General features: G+C 49.5%; 1 protein-coding gene across 6 annotated transcripts in view; it reads left to right on the top strand.

Moving 5' to 3' along the window:
* The window catches only part of LOC138662793 (uncharacterized), a 177,831-nt gene extending 159,272 nt beyond the window's left edge, over positions 1–18,559 (top strand). For all 6 annotated transcript variants that reach the window (XM_069748739.1, XM_069748742.1, XM_069748741.1 and 3 more), the window contains 2 exons: positions 18,302–18,348; positions 18,425–18,559. In XM_069748739.1, coding sequence (XP_069604840.1) covers positions 18,302–18,348; positions 18,425–18,442 — 65 coding nt within the window. In that variant the 3' untranslated portion in view covers positions 18,443–18,559. The remainder of the gene's footprint in view (positions 1–18,301; positions 18,349–18,424) is intronic.
* Positions 18,560–22,946: the final 4,387 nt, after the last annotated feature.

Here is a 22,946-nt window from a genome sequence, read left to right as displayed (position 1 = left end):
GCGGAGTGCTCGGTCTGATGGGCGGAGTGCTCGGTATGATGGGTGGAGTGCTCAGTATGATGGGTGGAGTGTTCGATCTGATGGGTGAAGTGCTTGGTATAATGTGCACATTGCTCAGTCTGATGGGAGGGGTGCTCTGTCTGATGGGTGCAGTGCTCGGTCTGATGGGTGCAGTGCTCGGTCTGATGGGCGGAGTGCTCAGTCTGGGCGGAGTGCTCTGTCTGATGGGCAGAGTGCTCGGTCTGGTGAGCGGAGTGGTCAGTGGTGGGTGGACTGCTCGGTCTAATGGGTGGAGTGCTCGGTCTGATGGGAGCAGTGCACGATCTGATGGGTGCAGTGCACAGTCTGATGGGTGGAGTGCTCGTTGTGATGTGCACAGTACTCAGTGTGATGGGCGGAGTGTTCGGTCTGATGGGCGGAGTGCTCGGTATGATGGGTGGAGTGCTCGGTCTGATGGGCGGAGTGCTTGTATGATGTGCGCAGTGCTCAGTCTAATAGGCGTAGTGCTCGGTATGATGGGTTTAGTGTTCGGTCTGATTGGCGTAGGTCTCGTTCTGATGGGCGGAGTGCTAGGTCTGATGGGTGGAGTGCTCGGACTGATGGGCGAAGTCCTTGGTCTGATGGGTGGAGTGCTTGGTCTGATGGGCGGAGTGCTCGGTATGATGGGTGGAATGTTCGGTCTGATGGGTGGAGTGCTTGTTTTGATGGGTGGAGTGCTTGTTCTGATGGGTGGAGTGCTCGGTATGATGTGCGCAGTGCTCAGTCTGATGGGAGGAGTGCTCTGTCTGGGTGCAGTGCTCGGTCTGATGGGCGGAGTGCTCGGTCTGGTGGGCGGAGTGATCAGTCTGATGGGCGGAGTGCTTGGTATAATGGGTGGAGTGCTCGGTCTGATGGGCGGAGTGCTTGTATGATGTGCTGTTGTGAGTTCTGCTCTTGGGCTCCCTCCGGTGGTTTTAAGTGGAATGGCTGCTCCTTGGATTTAGCAGTCAGCAGCTGCTTCCACTAATTATCTTTTCTGCTCGGCTATTTAGCCTGGCTCTCCCCTTCAGCTAGTGCCACTTGTCAATGGTTCCTGCTTGGATTCACATCTCTCTTAGTTTTCCCTGATATCCTGACCAGTTCAGCAAAGATAAGTCCTTGCTTGCTCTTTTCTGTCCACATGTTGTGGACTTCATTGTTCGGTACATTCTATGTTTTTGTCCAGCTTGTCAGTATGGATTAATTCAGTTAACCCCTTCATGACCCAGCCTATTTTGACCTTAAAGACCTTGCCGTTTTTTGCAATTCTGACCAGTGTCCCTTCATGAGGTAATAACTCAGGAACGCTTCAACGGATCCTAGCGGTTCTGAGATTGTTTTTTCATGACATATTGGGCTTCATGTTAGTGGTAAATTTAGGTCAATAAATTCTGCGTTTATTTGTGATAAAAACGGAAATTTGGCGAAAATTTTGAAAATTTTGCAATTTTCACATTTTGAATTTTTATTCTGTTAAACCAGAGAGTTATGTGACACAAAATAGTTAATAAATAACATTTCCCACATGTATACTTTACATCAGCACAATTTTGGAAACAAAATTTTTTTTTGCTAGGAAGTTATAAGGGTTAAAATTTGACCAGCGATTTCTCATTTTTACAACAAAATTTACAAAACCATTTTTTTTAGGGACCACCTCACATTTGAAGTCAGTTTGAGGGGTCTATATGGCTGAAAATACCCAAAAGTGACACCATTCTAAAAAATGCACCCCTCAAGGTACTCAAATCCACATTCAAGAAGTTTATTAACCCTTCAGGTACTTCACAGCAGCAGAAGCAACATGGAAGGAAAAAATGAACATTTAACTTTTTAGTCACAAAAATTATCTTTTAGCAACAATTTTTTTATTTTCCCAATGGTCAAAGGAGAAACTGAACCACGAAAGTTGTTGTCCAATTTGTCCTGAGTACACTGATACCTCATATGTTGGGGTAAACCACTGTTTGGGCACACGGCATGGCTTGGAAGGGAAGGAGCGCCATTTGACTTTTTGAATGAAAAATTGGCTCCACTCTTTAGCGGACACCATGTCACGTTTGGAGAGCCCCTGTGTGCCTAAACATTGGAGCTCCCCCACAAGTGACCCCATTTTGGAAACTAGACCCCCCCAAGGAACTTACCTAGATGCCTAGTGAGCACTTTAAACCCCCAGGTGCTTCACAAATTGATCTGTAAAAATGAAAAAGTACTTTTTTTTCACAAAAAAATTATTTTCGCCTCAATTTTTTCATTTTCACATGGGCAATAGGATAAAATGGATCATAAAATTTGTTGGGCAATTTCTCCAGAGTACGCCGATACCTCATATGTGGGGGTAAACCACTGTCTGGGCACACGGCAGGGCTCGGAAGGGAAGGCGCGCCATTTGACTTTTTGAATGGAAAATTAGCTCCACTCTTTAGCGGATACCATGTCACGTTTGGAGAGCCCCTGTGTGCCTAAACATTGGAGCTCCCCCACAAGTGACCCCATTTTGGAAACTAGACCCCCCAAGGAACTTATCTAGATGCATATTGAGCACTTTAAACCCCCAGGTGCTTCACAGAAGTTTATAACGCAGAGCCATGAAAATAAAAAATAATTTTTCTTTCCTCAAAAATGATATTTTAGCCTGGAATTTCCTATTTTGCAAAGGGTAATAGGAGAAATTGGACCCCAAATGTTCTTGTCCAGTTTGTCCTGAGTATGTTGATACCCCATATGTGGGGGTAAACCACTGTTTGGGCGCACGGAAGGGCTCGGAAGGGAAGGCACGCCATTTGGCTTTTTAAATGGAAAATTAGCTCCAATCATTAGCGGACACCATGTCACGTTTGGAGAGCCCCTGTATGCCTAAACATTGGAGATCCCCCACAAATGACCCCATTTTGGAAACTAGACCCCCAAAGGAACTAATCTAGATGTGTGGTGAGGACTTTGAACCCCCAAGTGCTTCACAGAAGTTTATAACGCAGAGCCATGAAAAAAAAAAAAAAATTATTTTCTCAAAAATGATCTTTTAGCCTGCAATTTTTTATTTTCCCAAGGGTAACAGGAGAAATTTCACCCCAAAAGTTATTGTCCAGTTTCTCCTGAGTACACTGATAACCCATGTGTGGGGGTAAACCACTGTTTGGGCACACGCCGGGGCTCGGAAGTGAAGTAGTGACGTTTTGAAATGCAGACTTTGATGGAATGCTCTGCGTGCGTCACGTTGCGTTTGCAGAGCCCCTGATGTGGCTAAACAGTAGAAACCCCCCACAAGTGACCCCATTTTGGAAACTAGACCCCGAAAGGAACTTATCTAGATGTGTGGTGAGGACTTTGAACCCCCAAGTGCTTCACAGAAGTTTATAACGCAGAGCCATGAAAATAAAAATTATTTTCTCAAAAATGATCTTTTAGCCTGCAATTTTTTATTTTCCCAAGGGTATCAGGAGAAATTTCACCCCAAAAGTTGTTGTCCAGTCTCTCCTGAGTACACTGATACCCCATGTGTGGGGGTAAACCACTGTTTGGGCACACGCTGGGGCTCGGAAGTGAAGTAGTGATGTTTTGAAATGCAGACTTTGATGGAATGCTCTGCGGGCATCACGTTGCGTTTGCAGAGCCCCTGATGTGGCTAAACAGTAGAAACCCCCCACAAGTGACCCCATTTTGGAAACTAGACCCCGAAAGGAACTCATCTAGATGTGTGGTGAGCACTTTGAACCCCCAAGTGCTTCACAGAAGTTTACAACGCAGAGCCGTGAAAATAATAAATACGTTTTCTTTCCTCAAAAATAATTATTTAGCCCAGAATTTTTTATTTTCCCAAGGATTACAGGAGAAATTGGACCCCAAAAGTTGTTGTCCAGTTTCTCCTGAGTACGCTGATACCCCATATGTGGGGGTAAACCACTGTTTGGGCACACGTCGGGGCTCAGAAGGGAAGTAGTGACTTTTGAAATGCAGACTTTGATGGAATGGCCTGCGGGCGTCACGTTGCGTTTGCAGCACCCCTGGTGTGCCTAAACAGTAGAAACCCCCCACAAGTGACCCCATTTTAGAAACTAGACCCCCCAAGGAACTTATCTAGATATGTGGTGAGCACTTTGAACCCCCAAGTGCTTCACAGACATTCACAACACAGAGCCGTGAAAATAAAAAATCATTTTTCTTTCCTCAAAAATGATGTTTTAGCAAGCATTTTTTTATTTTCACAAGGGTAACAGGAGAAATTGGACCCCAATAATTGTTGCGCAGTTTATCCTGAGTATGCTGGTACCCCATATGTGGGGGTAAACCACTGTTTGGGCACACGTCAGGGCTCGAAAGTGAGGGAGCACCATTTGACTTTTTGAATACAAGATTGGCTGGAATCAATGGTGGTGCCATGTTGCGTTTGGAGACCCCTGATGTGCCTAAACAGTGGAAACCCCTCAAATCTAACTCCAACACTAACCCCCCCACACCCGTAACCCTAATCCTAACTGTAGCCATAACCCTAATCACAACCCTAACCCCAACCCTAACCCTAAGGCTATGTGCCCACGTTGCGGATTCGTGTGAGATTTTTCAGCATCATTTTTGAAAAATCCGCGGGTAAAAGGCACTGCGTTTCACCTGCGGATTTTCCGCGGATTTCCAGTGTTTTTTGTGCGGATTTCATCTGCGGATTCCGCACGGTATTTTCCGCACCATGGGCACAGCGGATTTGGTTTTCCATAGGTTTACTTGGTACTGTAAACCTGATGGAACTCTGCTGCGAATCCGCAGCCAAATCCGCACCGTGTGCACATGGCCTAATTCTAAAGGTATGTGCACACGCTGCGGAAAACGCTGCGGAAAACGCTGCGGATCCGCAGCAGTTTCCCATGAGTTCAATGTAAACCTATGGGAAACAAAAATCGTTGTACACATGCTGCAGAAAAACTGCACGGAAGCGCAGCGGTTTACATTCCGCAGCATGTCTCTTCTTTCTGCGGATTCCGCAGCGGTTTTACAACTGCTCCAATAGAAAACCGCAGTTGTAAAACCGCAGTGAAATGCGCAGAAAAAACATGGTAAATCCGCCATAAATCCGCAGCGGTTTAGCACTGCGGATTTATCAAACCCGCAGCGGAAAAATCCGCAGAGGACCAGAATACGTGTGCACATACCAAAACCCTAACCCTAGCCCTAACCCTAGCTCTAACCCTAACCCTAGCTCTAACCCTAACCCTAGCCCTAACCCTAACCCTAGCCCTAACCCTAGCCCTAACCCTAACCCTAGCCCTAACCCTACCCCTAACCCTACCCCTAACCCTAACCCTACCCCTAACCCTATTCTAACATTAGTGAAAAAAAAAATTCAATTTTTTTTATTGTCCCTACCTATGGGGGTGACAAAGGGGGGGGGTCATTTATCATTTTTTTATTTTGATCACTGGGATAGATTATATCTGTGATCAAAATGCACTTTGAACGAATCTGCCGGCCGGCAGATTCGGCGGGCGCACTGCGCATGCGCCCGCCATTTTGGAAGATGGCGGCGCCCAGGGAGAAGACGGACGGACCCCGGCAGGATCGGTAAGTATGATGGGGTGGGGGGGGAGCACGGGGGGGGGATCGGAGCATGGGGGGGTGGATCGGAACGCGGGAGGGGTGGAACGGAACACGGGGGGGTGGAACGGAGCACGGGGGGTGGAACGGAGCACGGGGGGTGGATCGGAGTGCGGGGGGGTGATTGGAGCACGGGGGTGATTGGAGCACGGGGGTGAGCGGACAAGAGCACGGGGGGAGCGGAGCACAGGACGGAGGGGAGCGGGGCAGTGTACCGGGCAGATCGGAGGGCTGGGGGGGCGATCGGTGGGGTGGGGGCACATTAGTATTTCCAGCCATGGCCGATGATATTGCAGCATCGGCCATGGCTGGATTGTAATATTTCACCCGTTATAATAGGTGAAATATTACAAATCGCTCTGATTGGCAGTTTCACTTTCAACAGCCAATCAGAGCGATCGTAGCCACGGGGGGGTGAAACCACCCCCCCCCTGGGCTAAACTACCACTCCCCCTGTCCCTGCAGATCGGGTGAAATGGGAGTTAACCCTTTCATCCGATCTGCAGGGACGCGATCTTTCCATGACGCCACATATGCGTCATGGGTCGGATTGGCACCGACTTTCATGACGCCTACGTGGCGTCATAGGTCGGGAAGGGGTTAAGCTGGAAGCTCTGGGAAGCAGATTTACCCTCCACACCTTTAGTCAGGTGTGGAGATTTTTGTAAATTCTGTGTGGATTTTTTGTAGTTTTTATACTGACCGCACAGTATCCTGTCCTGTCCTATCTATCTAGCTAGTATGGCCTCCTATGCTAAAATCTGATTTCATTTCTGTGTATGTTATTTCCCTCTCCTCTTACCGTCAATATTTGTGGGGGGCTATCTTTCCTTTGGGGATTTTCTCCAAGGCAAGATAGGTTTCCTGTTTCTGTCTTTAGGGGAAGTTAGATCTTAGGCTGTGCCGAGGGGTCTAGGGAGTGTCAGGTACCCCCCACGGCTATTTCTAGTTGCGCTGCTAGGTTCAGGGTTTGCGGTCAGTACAGATACCACCTCCTTCAGAGCTCATCCCATGTTGCTCCTAAACCACCAGATCATAACAATGTGCACAGTGCTCAGTCTAATAGGCGGAGTGCTCGGTATGATGGGTGGAGTGTTCGGTCTGATGGGCGGAGGTCTCGTTCTGATGGGTGGAGTGCTAGGTTTGATGGGTGGAGTGCTTGGACTGATGGGCGGAATGCTTGGTCTGATGGGCGGAGTGCTCCGTATGATGGGTGGAGTGTTCGGTCTGATGGGCGGAGTGCTTGTTCTGATGGGTGGAGTGCTCGTTATGATGTGCGCAGTGCTCAGACTGATGGGAGGAGTGCTCGGTATGATGGGTGCAGTGCTCGTTCTGATGGGTGGAGTGCTTGGTCTGATGGGTGGAGTGCTCGGTATGATGGGAGCAGTGCTCCTTCTAATGGGTGGAGTGCTTGGTCTGATGGGTGGAGTGCTCGGTATGATGTGCGCAGTGCTCAGTCCGATGGGCAGAGTGCTTGATATGATGGGTGGAGTGTTCGGGCTGATGGACGGAGTGCTCATTCTGATGGGTGGAGTGCTCGGTATGATGTGCGCAGTGCTCAGTGTGATGGGCGGAGTGTTCGGTCTGATGGGCGGGGTGATTGGTATGATGGGTGGAGTGCTTGGTTTGATGGGCGGAGTGCTTGTATGATGTGCGCAGTGCTCAGTCTGATGGGAGGAGTGCCCTGTGTGGGTGCAGTGCTCAGTCTGATGGGTGGAGTGATCAGTCTGGTGGGCAAACTGCTTGGTCTGATGGGTGGAGTGCTCAGTTTGATGGGAGCAGTGAATGGTCTGATGGGAGCAGTGCACGGTCTGATGGGTGCAGTGCACAGTCTGATGGGTGGAGTGCTCATTTTGATGGGCGGAGTGCTTGGTCTGATGGGCGGAGTTCTCATTCTGATGGGTGGAGTGCTCGGTATGATGTGCGCAGTGCTCAGTCTAATAGGTGGAGTGCTCGTATGATGGGTGGAGTGTTCGGTCTGATGGGTGGAGTGCTCGGACTGATGGGCGAAGTGCTTGGTCTGATGGGTGGAGTGCTCGGTCTGATGGGTGCAGTGCTCGTTCTGATGGGCGGAGTGCTTGGTCTGATGGGTGGAGTGCTCGGTCTGATGGGAGCAGTGAACGGTCTGATTGGAGCAGTGCACGGTCTGATGGTTGCAGTGCACAGTCTGATGGGTGGAGTGCTCGTTTTGATGGGCAGAGTGCTTGGTCTGATGGGCGGAGTTCTCATTCTGATGGGTGGAGTAACATAGTAACATAGTAACATAGTAACATAGTTAGTAAGGCCGAAAAAAAGACATTTGTCCATCCAGTTCAGCCTATATTCCATCATAATAAATACCCAGATCTACGTCCTTCTACAGAACCTAATAATTGTATGATACAATATTGTTCTGCTCCAGGAAGACATCCAGGCCTCTCTTGAACCCCTCGACTGAGTTCGCCATCACCACCTCCTCAGGCAAGCAATTCCAGATTCTCACTGCCCTAACAGTAAAGAATCCTCTTCTATGTTGGTGGAAAAACCTTCTCTCCTCCAGACGCAAAGAATGCCCCCTTGTGCCCGTCACCTTCCTTGGTATAAACAGATCCTCAGCGAGATATTTGTATTGTCCCCTTATATACTTATACATGGTTATTAGATCGCCCCTCAGTCGTCTTTTTTCTAGACTAAATAATCCTAATTTCGCTAATCTATCTGGGTATTGTAGTTCTCCCATCCCCTTTATTAATTTTGTTGCCCTCCTTTGTACTCTCTCTAGTTCCATTATATCCTTCCTGAGCACTGGTGCCCAAAACTGGACACAGTACTCCATGTGCGGTCTAACTAGGGATTTGTACAGAGGCAGTATAATGCTCTCATCATGTGTATCCAGACCTCTTTTAATGCACCCCATGATCCTGTTTGCCTTGGCAGCTGCTGCCTGGCACTGGCTGCTCCAGGTAAGTTTATCATTAACTAGGATCCCCAAGTCCTTCTCCCTGTCAGATTTACCCAGTGGTTTCCCGTTCAGTGTGTAATGGTGATATTGATTCCCTCTTCCCATGTGTATAACCTTACATTTATCATTGTTAAACCTCATCTGCCACCTTTCAGCCCAAGTTTCCAACTTATCCAGATCCATCTGTAGCAGAATACTATCTTCTCTTGTATTAACTGCTTTACATAGTTTTGTATCATCTGCAAATATCGATATTTTACTGTGTAAACCTTCTACCAGATCATTAATGAATATGTTGAAGAGAACAGGTCCCAATACTGACCCCTGCTGTACCCCACTGGTCACAGCGACCCAGTTAGAGACTATACCATTTATAACCACCCTCTGCTTTCTATCACTAAGCCAGTTACTAACCCATTTACACACATTTTCCCCCAGACCAAGCATTCTCATTTTGTGTACCAACCTCTTGTGCGGCACGGTATCAAACGCTTTGGAAAAATCGAGATATACCACGTCCAATGACTCACCGTGGTCCAGCCTATAGCTTACCTCTTCATAAAAACTGATTAGATTGGTTTGACAGGAGCGATTTCTCATAAACCCATGCTGATATGGAGTTAAACAGTTATTCTCATTGAGATAATCCAGAATAACATCCCTCAGAAACCCTTCAAATATTTTACCAACAATAGAGGTTAGACTTACTGGCCTATAATTTCCAGGTTCACTTTTAGAGCCCTTTTTGAACATTGGCACCACTAAAAATAAGAAATAATGGTTTATCTATTACATTACTTAGTTCTCTTAGTACTCGTGGGTGTATGCCATCCGGACCCGGAGATTTATCTATTTTAATCTTATTTAGCCGGTTTCGCACCTCTTCTTGGGTTAGATTGGTGACCCTTAATATAGGGTTTTCATTGTTTCTTGGGATTTCACCTAGCATTTCATTTTCCACCGTGAATACCGTGGAGAAGAAGGTGTTTAATATGTTAGCTTTTTCCTCGTCATCTACAACCATTCTTTCCTCACTATTTTTTAAGGGGCCTACATTTTCAGTTTTTATTCTTTTACTATTGATATAGTTGAAGAACAGTTTGGGATTAGTTTTACTCTCCTTAGCAATGTGCTTCTCTGTTTCCTTTTTGGCAGCTTTAATTAGTTTTTTAGATAAAGTATTGTTCTCCCTATAGTTTTTTAGAGCTTCAATGGTGCCATCCTGCTTTAGTAGTGCAAATGCTTTCTTTTTACTGTTAATTGCCTGTCTTACTTCTTTGTTTAGCCACATTGGGTTTTTCCTATTTCTAGTCCTTTTATTCCCACAAGGTATAAACCGCTTACACTGCCTATTTAGGATGTTCTTAAACATTTCCCATTTATTATCTGTATTCTTATTTCTGAGGATATTGTCCCAGTCTACCAGATTAAGGGCATCTCTAAGCTGTTCAAACTTTGCCTTCCTAAAGTTCAATGCTTTTGTGACTCCCTGACAAGTCCCCCTAGTGAAAGACAGGTGAAACTGCACAATATTGTGGTCGCTATTTCCTAAATGCCCGACCACCTGCAGATTTGTTATTCTGTCAGGTCTATTAGATAGTATTAGGTCTAAAAGTGCTGCTCCTCTGGTTGGATTCTGCACCAATTGTGAAAGATAATTTTTCTTGGTTATTAGCAGAAACCTGTTGCCTTTATGGGTTTCACAGGTTTCTGTTTCCCAGTTAATATCCGGGTAGTTAAAGTCCCCCATAACCAGGACCTCATTATGGGTTGCAGCTTCATCTATCTGCTTTAGAAGTAGACTTTCCATGCTTTCTGTTATATTTGGGGGTTTGTAACAGACCCCAATGAGAATTTTGTTACCATTTTTCCCTCCATGAATTTCAACCCATATGGACTCGACATCCTCATTCCCTTCGCTAATATCCTCCCTTAAAGTGGACTTTAGACAAGACTTTACATAGAGACAAACCCCTCCTCCTCTCCGATTTTTACGATCCTTTCTAAACAGACTGTAACCCTGTAAGTTAACTGCCCAGTCATAGCTTTCATCTAACCATGTCTCGGTTATTCCCACTATGTCAAAGTTACCTGTAGATATTTCTGCTTCTAGTTCTTCCATCTTGTTTGTCAGGCTTCTGGCGTTTGCGAGCATGCAGTTTAGAGGATTTTGTTTTGTTCCAATCTCCTCACTGTGGATTGTTTTAGAAATGTTCTTACCTCCCTTCAGAGTATGTTTTCCTGGGTCGTCTTTGTTCGAGTCTAATGTTTTTCTTCCCGTCCCCTCTTCTTCTAGTTTAACGCCCTCCTGATGAGTGTAGCGAGTCTTCTGGCGAATGTGTGTTTCCCAGGTTTGTTGAGGTGTAGTCCGTCTCTGGCGAGGAGTCCATCATACCAGTAATTCACACCGTGGTCCAGGAATCCAAATCCTTGTTGTCTGCACCATCGTCTTAGCCAGTTGTTTGCATCAAGGATCCTGTTCCATCTCCTGGTGCCATGCCCGTCTACTGGAAGGATAGAAGAAAAAACTACCTGTGCATCCAGTTCCTTTACTTTCTTCCCCAACTCTTCAAAGTCCTTGCAGATTGTCGGTAGGTCCTTCCTTGCCGTGTCATTGGTGCCAACATGTATCAGAAGAAATGGGTGGACGTCCTTGGAGCTGAAGAGCTTTGGTATCCTATCGGTCACATCCTTGATCATCGCACCTGGAAGGCAGCATACTTCTCTTGCAGTTATGTCCGGTCTGCAGATGGCTGCTTCTGTGCCTCTCAGTAGTGAGTCTCCGACCACCACCACTCTTCGTTGCTTCTTGGCTGTACTTTTTGCTGTCACTTGTTGCTGTGTGCCCTTTTCTTTTTTGCTTGCTGGTATTGCTTCATTCTTAGGTGTGCCATCTTCATCCTCTACAAAGATTAGATAGTGCTCGGTATGATCTCCCATCAGACTGAGCACTGGGCACGAGTGCTCTGTCTGGGTGCAGTGCTCGGTCTGTTGGGCGGAGTGCTCTGTCTGATGGGCGGAGTGCTCGGTCTGATGGGCGGAGTGCTCGGTATGATGGGTGGAGTGCTCAGTATGATGGGTGGAGTGCTCAGTATGATGGGTGGAGTGCTCGGTCTGATGGGTGCAGTGCTCGGTCTGATGGGCGGAGTGCTCTGTCTGATGGGCAGAGTGCTCGGTCTGGTGAGCGGAGTAGTCAGTCTGGTGGGTGGACTGCTCGGTCTAATGGGTGGAGTGCTCGGTCTGATGGGAGCAGTGCACGATCTGATGGGTGCAGTGCACAGTCTGATGGGTGGAGTGCTCGTTGTGATGTGCACAGTACTCAGTGTGATGGGCGGAGTGTTCGGTCTGATGGGCGGAGTGCTTGGTATGATGGGTGGAGTGCTTGGTCTGATGGGCGGAGTGCTTGTATGATGTGCGCAGTGCTCAGTCTGATGGGAGGAGTGCCCTGTGTGGGTGCAGTGCTCAGTCTGATGGGTGGAGTGATCAGTCTGGTGGGCAAACTGCTTGGTCTGATGGGTGGAGTGCTCATTTTGATGGGAGCAGTGAATGGTCTGATGGGAGCAGTGCACGGTCTGATGGGTGCAGTGCACAGTCTGATGGGTGGAGTGCTCATTTTGATGGGCGGAGTGCTTGGTCTGATGGGCGGAGTTCTCATTCTGATGGGTGGAGTGCTCGGTATGATGTGCGCAGTGCTCAGTCTAATAGGCGGAGTGCTCGTATGATGGGTGGAGTGTTCGGTCTGATGGGTGGAGTGCTCGGACTGATGGGCGAAGTGCTTGGTCTGATGGGTGGAGTGCTCGGTCTGATGGGTGCAGTGCTCGTTCTGATGGGCGGAGTGCTTGGTCTGATGGGTGGAGTGCTCGGTCTGATGGGAGCAGTGAACGGTCTGATTGGAGCAGTGCACGGTCTGATGGTTGCAGTGCACAGTCTGATGGGTGGAGTGCTCATTTTGATGGGCAGAGTGCTTGGTCTGATGGGCGGAGTTCTCATTCTGATGGGTGGAGTGCTCGGTATGATCTCCCATCAGACTGAGCACTGGGCACGAGTGCTCTGTCTGGGTGCAGTGCTCGGTCTGTTGGGCGGAGTGCTCTGTCTGATGGGCGGAGTGCTCGGTCTGATGGGCGGAGTGCTCGGTATGATGGGTGGAGTGCTCAGTATGATGGGTGGAGTGCTCAGTATGATGGGTGGAGTGCTCGGTCTGATGGGTGCAGTGCTCGGTCTGATGGGCGGAGTGCTCTGTCTGATGGGCAGAGTGCTCGGTCTGGTGAGCGGAGTGGTCAGTCTGGTGGGTGGACTGCTCGGTCTAATGGGTGGAGTGCTCGGTCTGATGGGAGCAGTGCACGATCTGATGGGTGCAGTGCACAGTCTGATGGGTGGAGTGCTCGTTGTGATGTGCACAGTACTCAGTGTGATGGGCGGAGTGTTCGGTCTGATGGGCGGAGTGCTTGGTATGATGGGTGGAGTGCTCGGTCTGATGGGCGGAGTGCTTGTATGATGTGCGCAGTGCTCAGTCTAATAGGCAGAGTGCTCGGTATGATGGGTGGAGTGTTCGGTCTGATTGGCGTAGGTCTCGTTCTGATGGGCGGAGTGCTAGGTCTGATGGGTGGAGTGCTCGGACTGATGGGCGAAGTCCTTGGTCTGATGGGTGGAGTGCTCGGTCTGATGTGTGCAGTGCTCGTTCTGATGGGCGGAGTGCTTGGTCTGATGGGTGGAGTGCTTGGTATGATGGGTGCAGTGCTCCTTCTAATGGGTGGAGTGCTTGGTCTGATGGGTGGAGTGCTCGGTATGATGTGCGCAGTGCTCAGTCTGATGGGCAGAGTGCTTGATATGATGGGTGGAGTGTTCGGGCTGATGGGCGGAGTGCTCATTCTGATGGGTGGAGTGCTCGGTATGATGTGCGCAGTGCTCAGTGTGATGGGCTGAGTGTTCGGTCTGATGGGCGGGGTGATTGGTATGATGGGTGGAGTGCTTGGTCTGATGGGCGGAGTGCTTGTATGATGTGCGCAGTGCTCAGTCTGATGGGAGGAGTGCCCTGTCGGTGCAGTGCTCGGTCTGATGGGCGGAGTGCTCAGTCTGATGGGTGGAGTGATCAGTCTGGTGGGCAAACTGCTTGGTCTGATGGGTGGAGTGCTCGGTCTGATGGGAGCAGTGAACGGTCTGATTGGAGCAGTGCACGGTCTGATGGTTGCAGTGCACAGTCTGATGGGTGGAGTGCTCATTTTGATGGGCAGAGTGCTTGGTCTGATGGGCGGAGTTCTCATTCTGATGGGTGGAGTGCTCGGTATGATCTCCCATCAGACTGAGCACTGGGCACGAGTGCTCTGTCTGGGTGCAGTGCTCGGTCTGTTGGGCGGAGTGCTCTGTCTGATGGGCGGAGTGCTCGGTCTGATGGGTGGAGTGCTCGGTCTGATGGGTGGAGTGCTCAGTATGATGGGTGGAGTGCTCAGTATGATGGGTGGAGTGCGGTCTGATGGGTGCAGTGCTCGGTCTGATGGGCGGAGTGCTCTGTCTGATGGGCAGAGTGCTCGGTCTGGTGAGCGGAGTGGTCAGTCTGGTGGGTGGACTGCTCGGTCTAATGGGTGGAGTGCTCGGTCTTATGGGAGCAGTGCACGATCTGATGGGTGCAGTGCACAGTCTGATGGGTGGAATGCTCGTTGTGATGTGCACAGTACTCAGTGTGATGGGCGGAGTGTTCGGTCTGATGGGCGGAGTGCTTGGTATGATGGGTGGAGTGCTCGGTCTGATGGGCGGAGTGCTTGTATGATGTGCGCAGTGCTCAGTCTAATAGGCGGAGTGCTCGGTATGATGGGTGGAGTGTTCGGTCTGATTGGCGTAGGTCTCGTTCTGATGGGCGGAGTGCTAGGTCTGATGGGTGGAGTGCTCGGACTGATGGGCGAAGTCCTTGGTCTGATGGGCGGAGTGCTTGGTCTGATGGGCGGAGTGCTCGGTATGATGGGTGGAATGTTCGGTCTGATGGGTGGAGTGCTTGTTCTGATGGGTGGAGTGCTTGTTCTGATGGGTGGAGTGCTCGGTATGATGTGCGCAGTGCTCAGTCTGATGGGAGGAGTGCTCTGTCTGGGTGCAGTGCTCGGTCTGATGGGCGGAGTGCTCGGTCTGGTGGGTGGAGTGATCAGTCTGATGGGCGGAGTGCTTGGTATAATGGGTGGAGTGCTCGGTCTGATAGGCGGAGTGCTTGTATGATGTGCTGTTGTGAGTTCTGCTCTTGGGCTCCCTCCGGTGGTTTTAAGTGGAATGGCTGCTCCTTGGATTTAGCAGTCAGCAGCTGCTTCCACTAATTATCTTTTCTGCTCGGCTATTTAGCCTGGCTCTCCCCTTCAGCTAGTGCCACTTGTCAATGGTTCCTGCTTGGATTCACATCTCTCTTAGTTTTCCCTGATATCCTGACCAGTTCAGCAAAGATAAGTCCTTGCTTGCTCTTTTCTGTCCACATGTTGTGGACTTCATTGTTCGGTACATTCTATGTTTTTGTCCAGCTTGTCAGTATGGATTAATTCAGTTAAGCTGGAAGCTCTGGGAAGCAGATTTACCCTCCACACCTTTAGTCAGGTGTGGAGATTTTTGTAAATTCTGTGTGGATTTTTTGTAGTTTTTATACTGACCGCACAGTATCCTGTCCTGTCCTATCTATCTAGCTAGTATGGCCTCCTATGCTAAAATCTGATTTCATTTCTGCGTATGTTATTTCCCTCTCCTCTTACCGTCGATATTTGTGGGGGGCAATCTTTCTTTTGGGGATTTTCTCCAAGGCAAGATAGGTTTCCTGTTTCTGTCTTTAGGGGAAGTTAGATCTTAGGCTGTGCCGAGGGGTCTAGGGAGTGTCAGGTACCCCCCACGGCTATTTCTAGTTGCGCTGCTAGGTTCAGGGTTTGCGGTCAGTACAAATACCACCTCCTTCAGAGCTCGTCCCATGTTGCTCCTAAACCACCAGATCATAACAATGTGCACAGTGCTCAGTCTAATAGGCGGAGTGCTCGGTATGATGGGTGGAGTGTTCGGTCTGATGGGCGGAGGTCTCGTTCTGATGGGTGGAGTGCTAGGTTTGATGGGTGGAGTGCTTGGACTGATGGGCGGAATGCTTGGTCTGATGGGCGGAGTGCTCCGTATGATGGGTGGAGTGTTCGGTCTGATGGGCGGAGTGCTTGTTCTGATGGGTGGAGTGCTCGTTATGATGTGCGCAGTGCTCAGTCTGATGGGAGGAGTGTTCTGTCTGGGTGCAGTGCTCGGTTTGATGGGTGGAGTGCTCTGTCTGATGGGTGGAGTGCTCGGTATGATGGGTGGAGTGCTCGGTATGATGGGTGGAGTGTTCGGTCTGATGGGTGAAGTGCTCGATATAATGTGCGCATTGCTCAGTCTGACGGGAGGAGTGCTCTGTCTGATGGGTGCAGTGCTCGGTCTGATGGGCGGAGTGCTCAGTCTGATGGGCGGAGTGCTCGGTCTGATGGACAGAGTGCGTAGTCTGATGGGCGGAGTGCTCTGTCTCATGGGCAGAGAGTTCAGTCTGGTGGGCGGAGTGATCAGTCTGGTGGGCGGAGTGCTCGGCCTGATGGGCGGAGTGCTCTGATGGGCGGAGTGCTCGGTCTGATGGACAGAGTGCTTAGTCTGATGGGCGGAGTGCTCTGTCTGATGGGCGGAATGTTCAGTCTGGTGGGCGGAGTGATCAGTCTGGTGGGTGGACTGCTCGGTCTGATGGATGGAGTGCTCGGTCTGATGGCAGCAGTGCACAGTCTGATGGGTGCAGTGCACAGTCTGATGGGTGGAGTGCTCGTTTTGATGGGTGGAGTGCTTGGTCTGATGGGCGGAGTGCTCGGTCTGATGGGTGCACTGCATGGTCTGATGGGCGAAGTGCTCGGTCTCATAGGTGCAGTGCATGGTCTAATGGTTGGAGGACTCGTTCTGATGGGCGGAGTGCTCGTTCTGATGGGCGGAGTGCTTGGTCTGATGGGCAGAGCGCTCGGTCTGATGGGTGCAGTACATGGTCTAATGGGTGAAGTGCATGGTCTAATGGGCGGAGTGCTCAGTCTGATGGGCAGAGTGCTCAGTCTGATGGGCAGAGTGCTCGGTCTGATGGGCAAAGAGTTCGGTCTGATGGGCGCAGTGCTCAGTCTGATGGTTGAGTGCATGCCTGATAGGTGCAGGGCATGGTCTGATGGGCGGATTGCTCAGTCTGATGGATGCAGTGCATGGTCTGATGGGCGGAGTGCTCGGTCTGATGGACAGAGTGCTCGGTCTGATGGGTGAAGTGCTCCGTCTGATGGGCGAAGTGCTCGGTCTGATGGGTGCAGTGCATGGTCTGATGGGCAGAGTGTTCGGTCTGATGGGCGGAGTGCTTGATCTGATGGGCAGAGTGCTTGGTCTGATGGGTGCAGTGCCTGGACTGATGGGCGGAGTGCTTGGTCTGATGGGCGGAGTGCTTGGTCTGATGGGCGGAGTGCTCGGTATGATGTGTGCAGTGCATGGTCTGATGGGCGGAGTGTTAGGTCTGTGTGGAGTGCTCTGTCTGATGGGTGCAGTGCTTGGACTGATGAGCGGAGTGCTTGGTCTGATGGGCGGAGTACTCGATATGATGTGCGCAGTGCTCGGTCTGATGGGCGGAGTGCTTGGTCTGATGGGCGGAGTGCTCGATATGATGTGCGCAGTGCTCGGTCTGATGGGCGGAGTGCTCGGACTAATGGGCGGAGTGCTTGATGTGATGGGTGGAGTGCTCGGTCTGATGGGCGGAGTGCTCGGTCTGATGGGCGGAGTGCTCGGTTTGATGGGTGGAGTGCCTGGTCTGATGGGTGGAGTGCATGGTCTGATGGGTGCAGTGCATAGTCTGATGGGCGGAGTGCTTGGTCTGATGGGCGGAGTGCTCGGTCTGATGGGCGGAGTGCTCGGTTTGATGGGTGGAGTGCCTGGTCTGATGGGTGGAGTGCATGGTCTGATGGGTGCAGTGCATAGTCTGATGAGCGGAGTGCTTGGTCTGATGGGCGGAGTGCTCGATATGATGTGCGCAGTGCTCGGTCTGATGGGCGGAGTGCTTGGTCTGATGGGCGGAGTGCTCGATATGATGTGCGCAGTGCTCGGTCTGATGGGCGGAGTGCTCGGACTAATGGGCGGAGTGCTTGATGTGATGGGTGGAGTGCTCGGTCTGATGGGCGGAGTGCTCGGTCTGATGGGCGGAGTGCTCGGTTTGATGGGTGGAGTGCCTGGTCTGATGGGTGGAGTGCATGGTCTGATGGGTGCAGTGCATAGTCTGATGGGCGGAGTGCTTGGTCTGATGGGCGGAGTGCTCGGTCTGATGAGCGCAGTGCTTGGATTGAGGGCCTCTGTATTATTATATATGTTAGCGCTATATAAAAATAAAGATTATTATTAGATTATTATTATATATGACATAGGATAGTGAGTGCAGCTCTGGATGTGACTGATGTAGGATAGTGAGTGCAGCTCTGCATGTGACTGCAGGATCAGACATGATATAGCAGAATAGCGCGTGCAGCTCTGGATGTGACTGTGATGTAGGATAGTAAGTGCAGCTCTGGATGTGACTGCAGGATTAGACATGATATAGCAGAATAGTGACTGCAGCTCTGGATGTGACTGATGTAGGATAGCGAGTGCAGCTCTGCATGTGACTGCAGGATCAGACATGATATAGCGGAATAGTGAGTGCAGCTCTGGATGTGACTGTGATGTAGGATAGTGAGTGCAGCTCTGGAGGTGATGGATGTAGCAGTGTCTCTTCTTGCGTTGCAGGTGTGGAGACGCAGTACATGCTGATGGCGGATCTGGATGATGGGCAGGTGAGTGTGTGAGCAGCGGTGCAGGTGGGGCGTTCTGCAGTGCCGCCGCCTCATGCAGTAACGTGTCCTTCCTCAGGATCGGCTGGGACATTAGGTGTCGGGGATTCTGGATTATCGGAGAGAGCTGCACAGAGGTCTGCTCCACCTGCACAACACTGGATTGGACCATTATACTTCATGCCCCGGAGGTTGCAGATCGGGGGTCTTCCTTGATGTGGCAGAACCAGAAGATGTGGATACAGACGGGGGTCCCCTGTTTATGAAAGCCCCAGAAACCTCGGCGTATCATGGACTGTTCTATGCATGTGATGGGGTTGGGACTGCAGAGTCTGGGGGTCCTGGATCAATGAGCGCTGGACTCAGGGCGGTCACATGACCTGTAATCATGTATCACTAATAAATGACCGGTAGGAAGTAATGACTGATAATATTCTACCGGAATAACTGCGGCACACTACGCCGTCACTGAGCACAACGTCACCTGCAATGTGGCCCCATAAGGGCACCGGCCACAGTGCCCCCATAATAGTGACATCCACAGTGCCTCCATAATAGCGACATCCGCAGTGCCCCCATAATAGCGACATCCACAGTGCCTCCATAATAGCGACATCCGCAGTGCCCCCATAATAGTGACATCCACGGTGCCCCCATAACAGCGACATCCACAGTGCCCCCATAATAGCAACATCCACAGTGCCCCCATAATAACAGATATCCACAGCATCTCTGTGGAGACAAGGGGGTTCAACGGGTGCTGTAATCCGCTAGCCGAAACTGTATGGACCAGATCTCATCCCACTGAATGCCCGCTCTCTCCTTTCCCTGTGGGCATAATACTACTCAGACAACACAGGGTAATGGTAAAACAGTGTGGCAATGCTTTATTGTACCACTTAGGAAGATGACTGTCCATTCAGGTACAAGACCAGTTGATCGGAGGGTCACTACCTGTTGTGAATTCAGCTTTTGGGCTCCCTCCGGTGGTTGCAGAGGGTAATGCAGTTGTGTCTGGATTGCAGGAGTGGACATGTGTTTCTACTAATTGCAAAACTGACTGGGGTATATAGCTTTGTAGGATCCTTTAATCAGTGCCAGTTGTCCATTGTTCTTGAAGGATTCACTTCCCTGCTGGTTTCTCCAGTTTGCTGTGCTTTTCTACAAAGATAAGCCCTGGCTTTGTTTTTTCTGTCCACCTGCAGTGGACCTTATAGTTCTGTGCATTTTCATGTTTTTGTCTTGTCCAGCTTGGTCTGTGAAGGATTTTTTGCAGCCTAGCTATTTCTCTGGAGATGCAGATATACCCCCCATGTCTTTAGTCAGATGTGGTGATCCGTATTTTCTGCGGTGGATATTTTCTAGTGTTTTTATACTGACCGCACAGTATCCTGTCCTATCTATCTAGCTAGTATGGCCTCCTATGCTAAAATCTGATTTCATATCTGCGTATGTTATTTCCCTTTCCTCTCACAGTCAATATTTGTGGGGGGCTATCTATCCTTTGGGGATTTTCTCTGAGGCAAGATAGGTTTCCTGTTTCTGTTTTTAGGGGTAGTTAGATCTTAGGCTGTGCCGAGGGGTCTAGGGAGTGTCAGGTACCCCCCACGGCTATTTCTAATTGCGCTGCTAGGTTCAGGGTTTGCGGTCAGTGCAGGGACCACCTTCTCCAGAGTCCCTCTCATGCTGCTCCTAGGCCACCAGATCATAACAGTACAACTTGCCAACAATGAGTTAATTGCATCTCAGAAGAAGGGAGAGAAGCTTTTGAGCCATTTTTTTTTCCTTAGCCTGTTCCTCCCTCTTTACCTCTGGGTGGCTGCGGAACCTAGTAATAGCATGAGTGTTCAGGAGTTAGTTTCTCGTGTGGATCAGCTTGCTGCTAGTATACAGGGTATTTCAGAATATATTGTTCAGACTCCTGCCTTAGAACCTAAGATTCCCACTCCTGATTTATTCTTTGGTGACAGATCCAAATTTTTGAGTTTCAAAAATAACCGTAAACTGTTTTTTTGCATTAAGACCCCGGTCTTCTGGTGATCCTATTCAGCAGGTTAAAATCATCATATCTCTGCTGCGTGGTGACCCACAGGATTGGGCATTTTCCCTGGAATCTGGCAATCCTGCTTTGCTTAATGTTGATTCTTTCTTTCAGGCATTGGGGTTGTTGTATGATGAGCCTAATTCTGTGGATCAGGCTGAGAAAATTTTGTTAGCCCTGTGTCAAGGTCAAGAAGCGGCAGAATCGTATTGCCAGAAATTTAGAAAATGGTCTGTACTGACTAAATGGAATGAGGATGCCTTGGTGGCAATTTTCAGAAAGGGTCTTTCTGAATCCGTTAAAGACGTTATGGTGGGGTTTCCCACGCCTGCTGGTCTGAGTGATTCTATGTCTCTGGCCATTCAGATTGATCGGCGCTTGCGCGAGCGCAGAATTGTGCACACTGTGGCGTTGTCCTCTGAGCGGAGCCCTGAGCCTATGCAGTGTGACAGGATTTTGTCTAGAGCTGAACGTCAAACATTCCGGCGTCAGAATAGGTTGTGTTTTTACTGCGGCGATTCTGCTCATGTTATTTCTGATTGCCCTAAGCGTACCAAGAGAATCGCTAGTTCTGTTGCCATCAGTACTATACAACCAAAATTTCTGTTGTCTGTGACCTTGATCTGCTCATTGTCATCATTTTCTGTCATGGCATTTGTGGATTCAGGCGCCGCTCTGAACTTAATGGACTTAGAATTTGCCAGACATTGTGGTTTTCCCTTGCAGCCTTTGCAGAACCCTATTCCTTTAAGGGGCATTGATGCTACACCGTTGGCAAAAAATAAACCTCAGTTTTGGACACAGCTGACCATGCGCATGGCACCAGCCCATCAGGAAGGTTGTCGTTTTCTGGTGTTACATAATTTGCATGATGATATTGTGCTGGGTTTTCCATGGTTACAGCTACATAATCCGGTGTTAGATTGGAAGTCCATGTCTGTAACTAGTTGGGGTTGTCAGGGGGTTCATGATCAGGTTCCTTTGATGTCAATTTCCTCTTCCCCCTCTTCTGAAATTCCTAAGTTTTTGTCTGACTTTCAGGATGTATTCGATGAGCCCAAGTCCAGTTCCCTTCCACCGCATAGGGACTGTGATTGTGCTATTGACTTGATTCCAGGTTGTAAGTTCCCTAAGGGTCGACTTTTCAACTTGTCTGTGCCTGAACATGCCGCCATGCGGAGCTATATTAAGGAGTCTTTGAAGAAAGGGCATATTCGGCCATCTTCTTCACCGTTGGGAGCGGGGTTCTTTTTTGTTGCCAAGAAGGATGGCTCCTTGAGACCCTGTATTGATTATCGCCTCTTGAATAAGATCATGGTTAAATTCCAATACCCGTTGCCTTTGCTTACTGATTTGTTTGCTAGGGTTAAGGGGGCTAGCTGGTTTACTAAGATTGACCTTCGAGGGGCATATAATATTATTCGTATTAAGCAGGGTGACGAATGGAAAACTGCATTTAATACGCCCGAAGGCCATTTTGAATACCTTGTGATGCCATTCGGACTCTGTAATGCCCCATCTGTGTTCCAATCCTTCATGCATGATATCTTTCGGAGTTATCTTGATAAATTCATGGTTGTATATTTGGATGATATTTTGATTTTTTCCAATGATTGGGAGTCTCATGTGAAACAGGTCAGGATGGTATTTCAGATCATCCGTAATAATGCTTTGTTTGTGAAGGGGTCAAAGTGCCTCTTTGGAGTGCAGAAGGTTTCTTTTTGGTGCCGTGGGTGGCACCATAATAACACCCCGGCAGCAGGCGCGCTGTCTGGGTGTTATGTTTGACTCCGATCTCTCCTTCACCTCCCATATACAATCTCTTGCCCGCTCGTGCCGCTTACACCTAAAGAACATCTCTAGAATCCGCCCTTTTCTCACCATGGAGACAGCTAAAACCATCACTGTCGCCCTGATCCACTCCCGCCTGGACTACTGTAACGCTCTATTAATTGGCCTCCCCCTCACTCGACTTTCCCCTCTCCAGTCCATCCTTAATGCAGCAGCCAGGGTCGTCCATCTGGCTAATCGTTACTCGGACGCGTCCGCTCTTCGCCAGTCGTTACACTGGCTACCCATTCATGACAGGATACAATTCAAAGTACTTGTTCTCACCCACAAAGCTCTCCACAGTGCGGCACCCCCTTACATCTCCTCCCTCATTTCTGTCTATCAGCCTAACAGACCACTCCGCTCTGCAAATGACTTTCGATTAACCTCTGCACTAATCCGTACCTCCCACTCCCGACTCCAAGACTTCTCCCGTGCTGCGCCAATCCTCTGGAATGCTCTACCCTAAAATATTAGGACCATCCATAATTTGCATAGTTTTAGGCGCTCGATCAAAACACATTTGTTCAGAGCGGCCTATCACGTTCACTAATCAAAGTCATTTTATGTTTGTGTGTGTGTAGCCCATTCACTATCCCCATCTATTCCCCAACCCCTGAAGATGGCTGGACCATGATTGTAAATACATCATTGTAAATACACACCTGTACTTTGCATCTCCCCCACCTCATTGTAGATTGTAAGCTCTCACGAGCAGGGTCGTCTTATT

This window comes from Ranitomeya imitator, chromosome 2 (genome assembly GCF_032444005.1).
Source record: "Ranitomeya imitator isolate aRanImi1 chromosome 2, aRanImi1.pri, whole genome shotgun sequence".
NCBI lineage: Eukaryota > Metazoa > Chordata > Amphibia > Anura > Dendrobatidae > Ranitomeya > Ranitomeya imitator.
The sequence above is the reverse complement of the archived record's forward strand: the minus strand, read 5'-3'. Positions and strand labels throughout refer to the sequence as shown.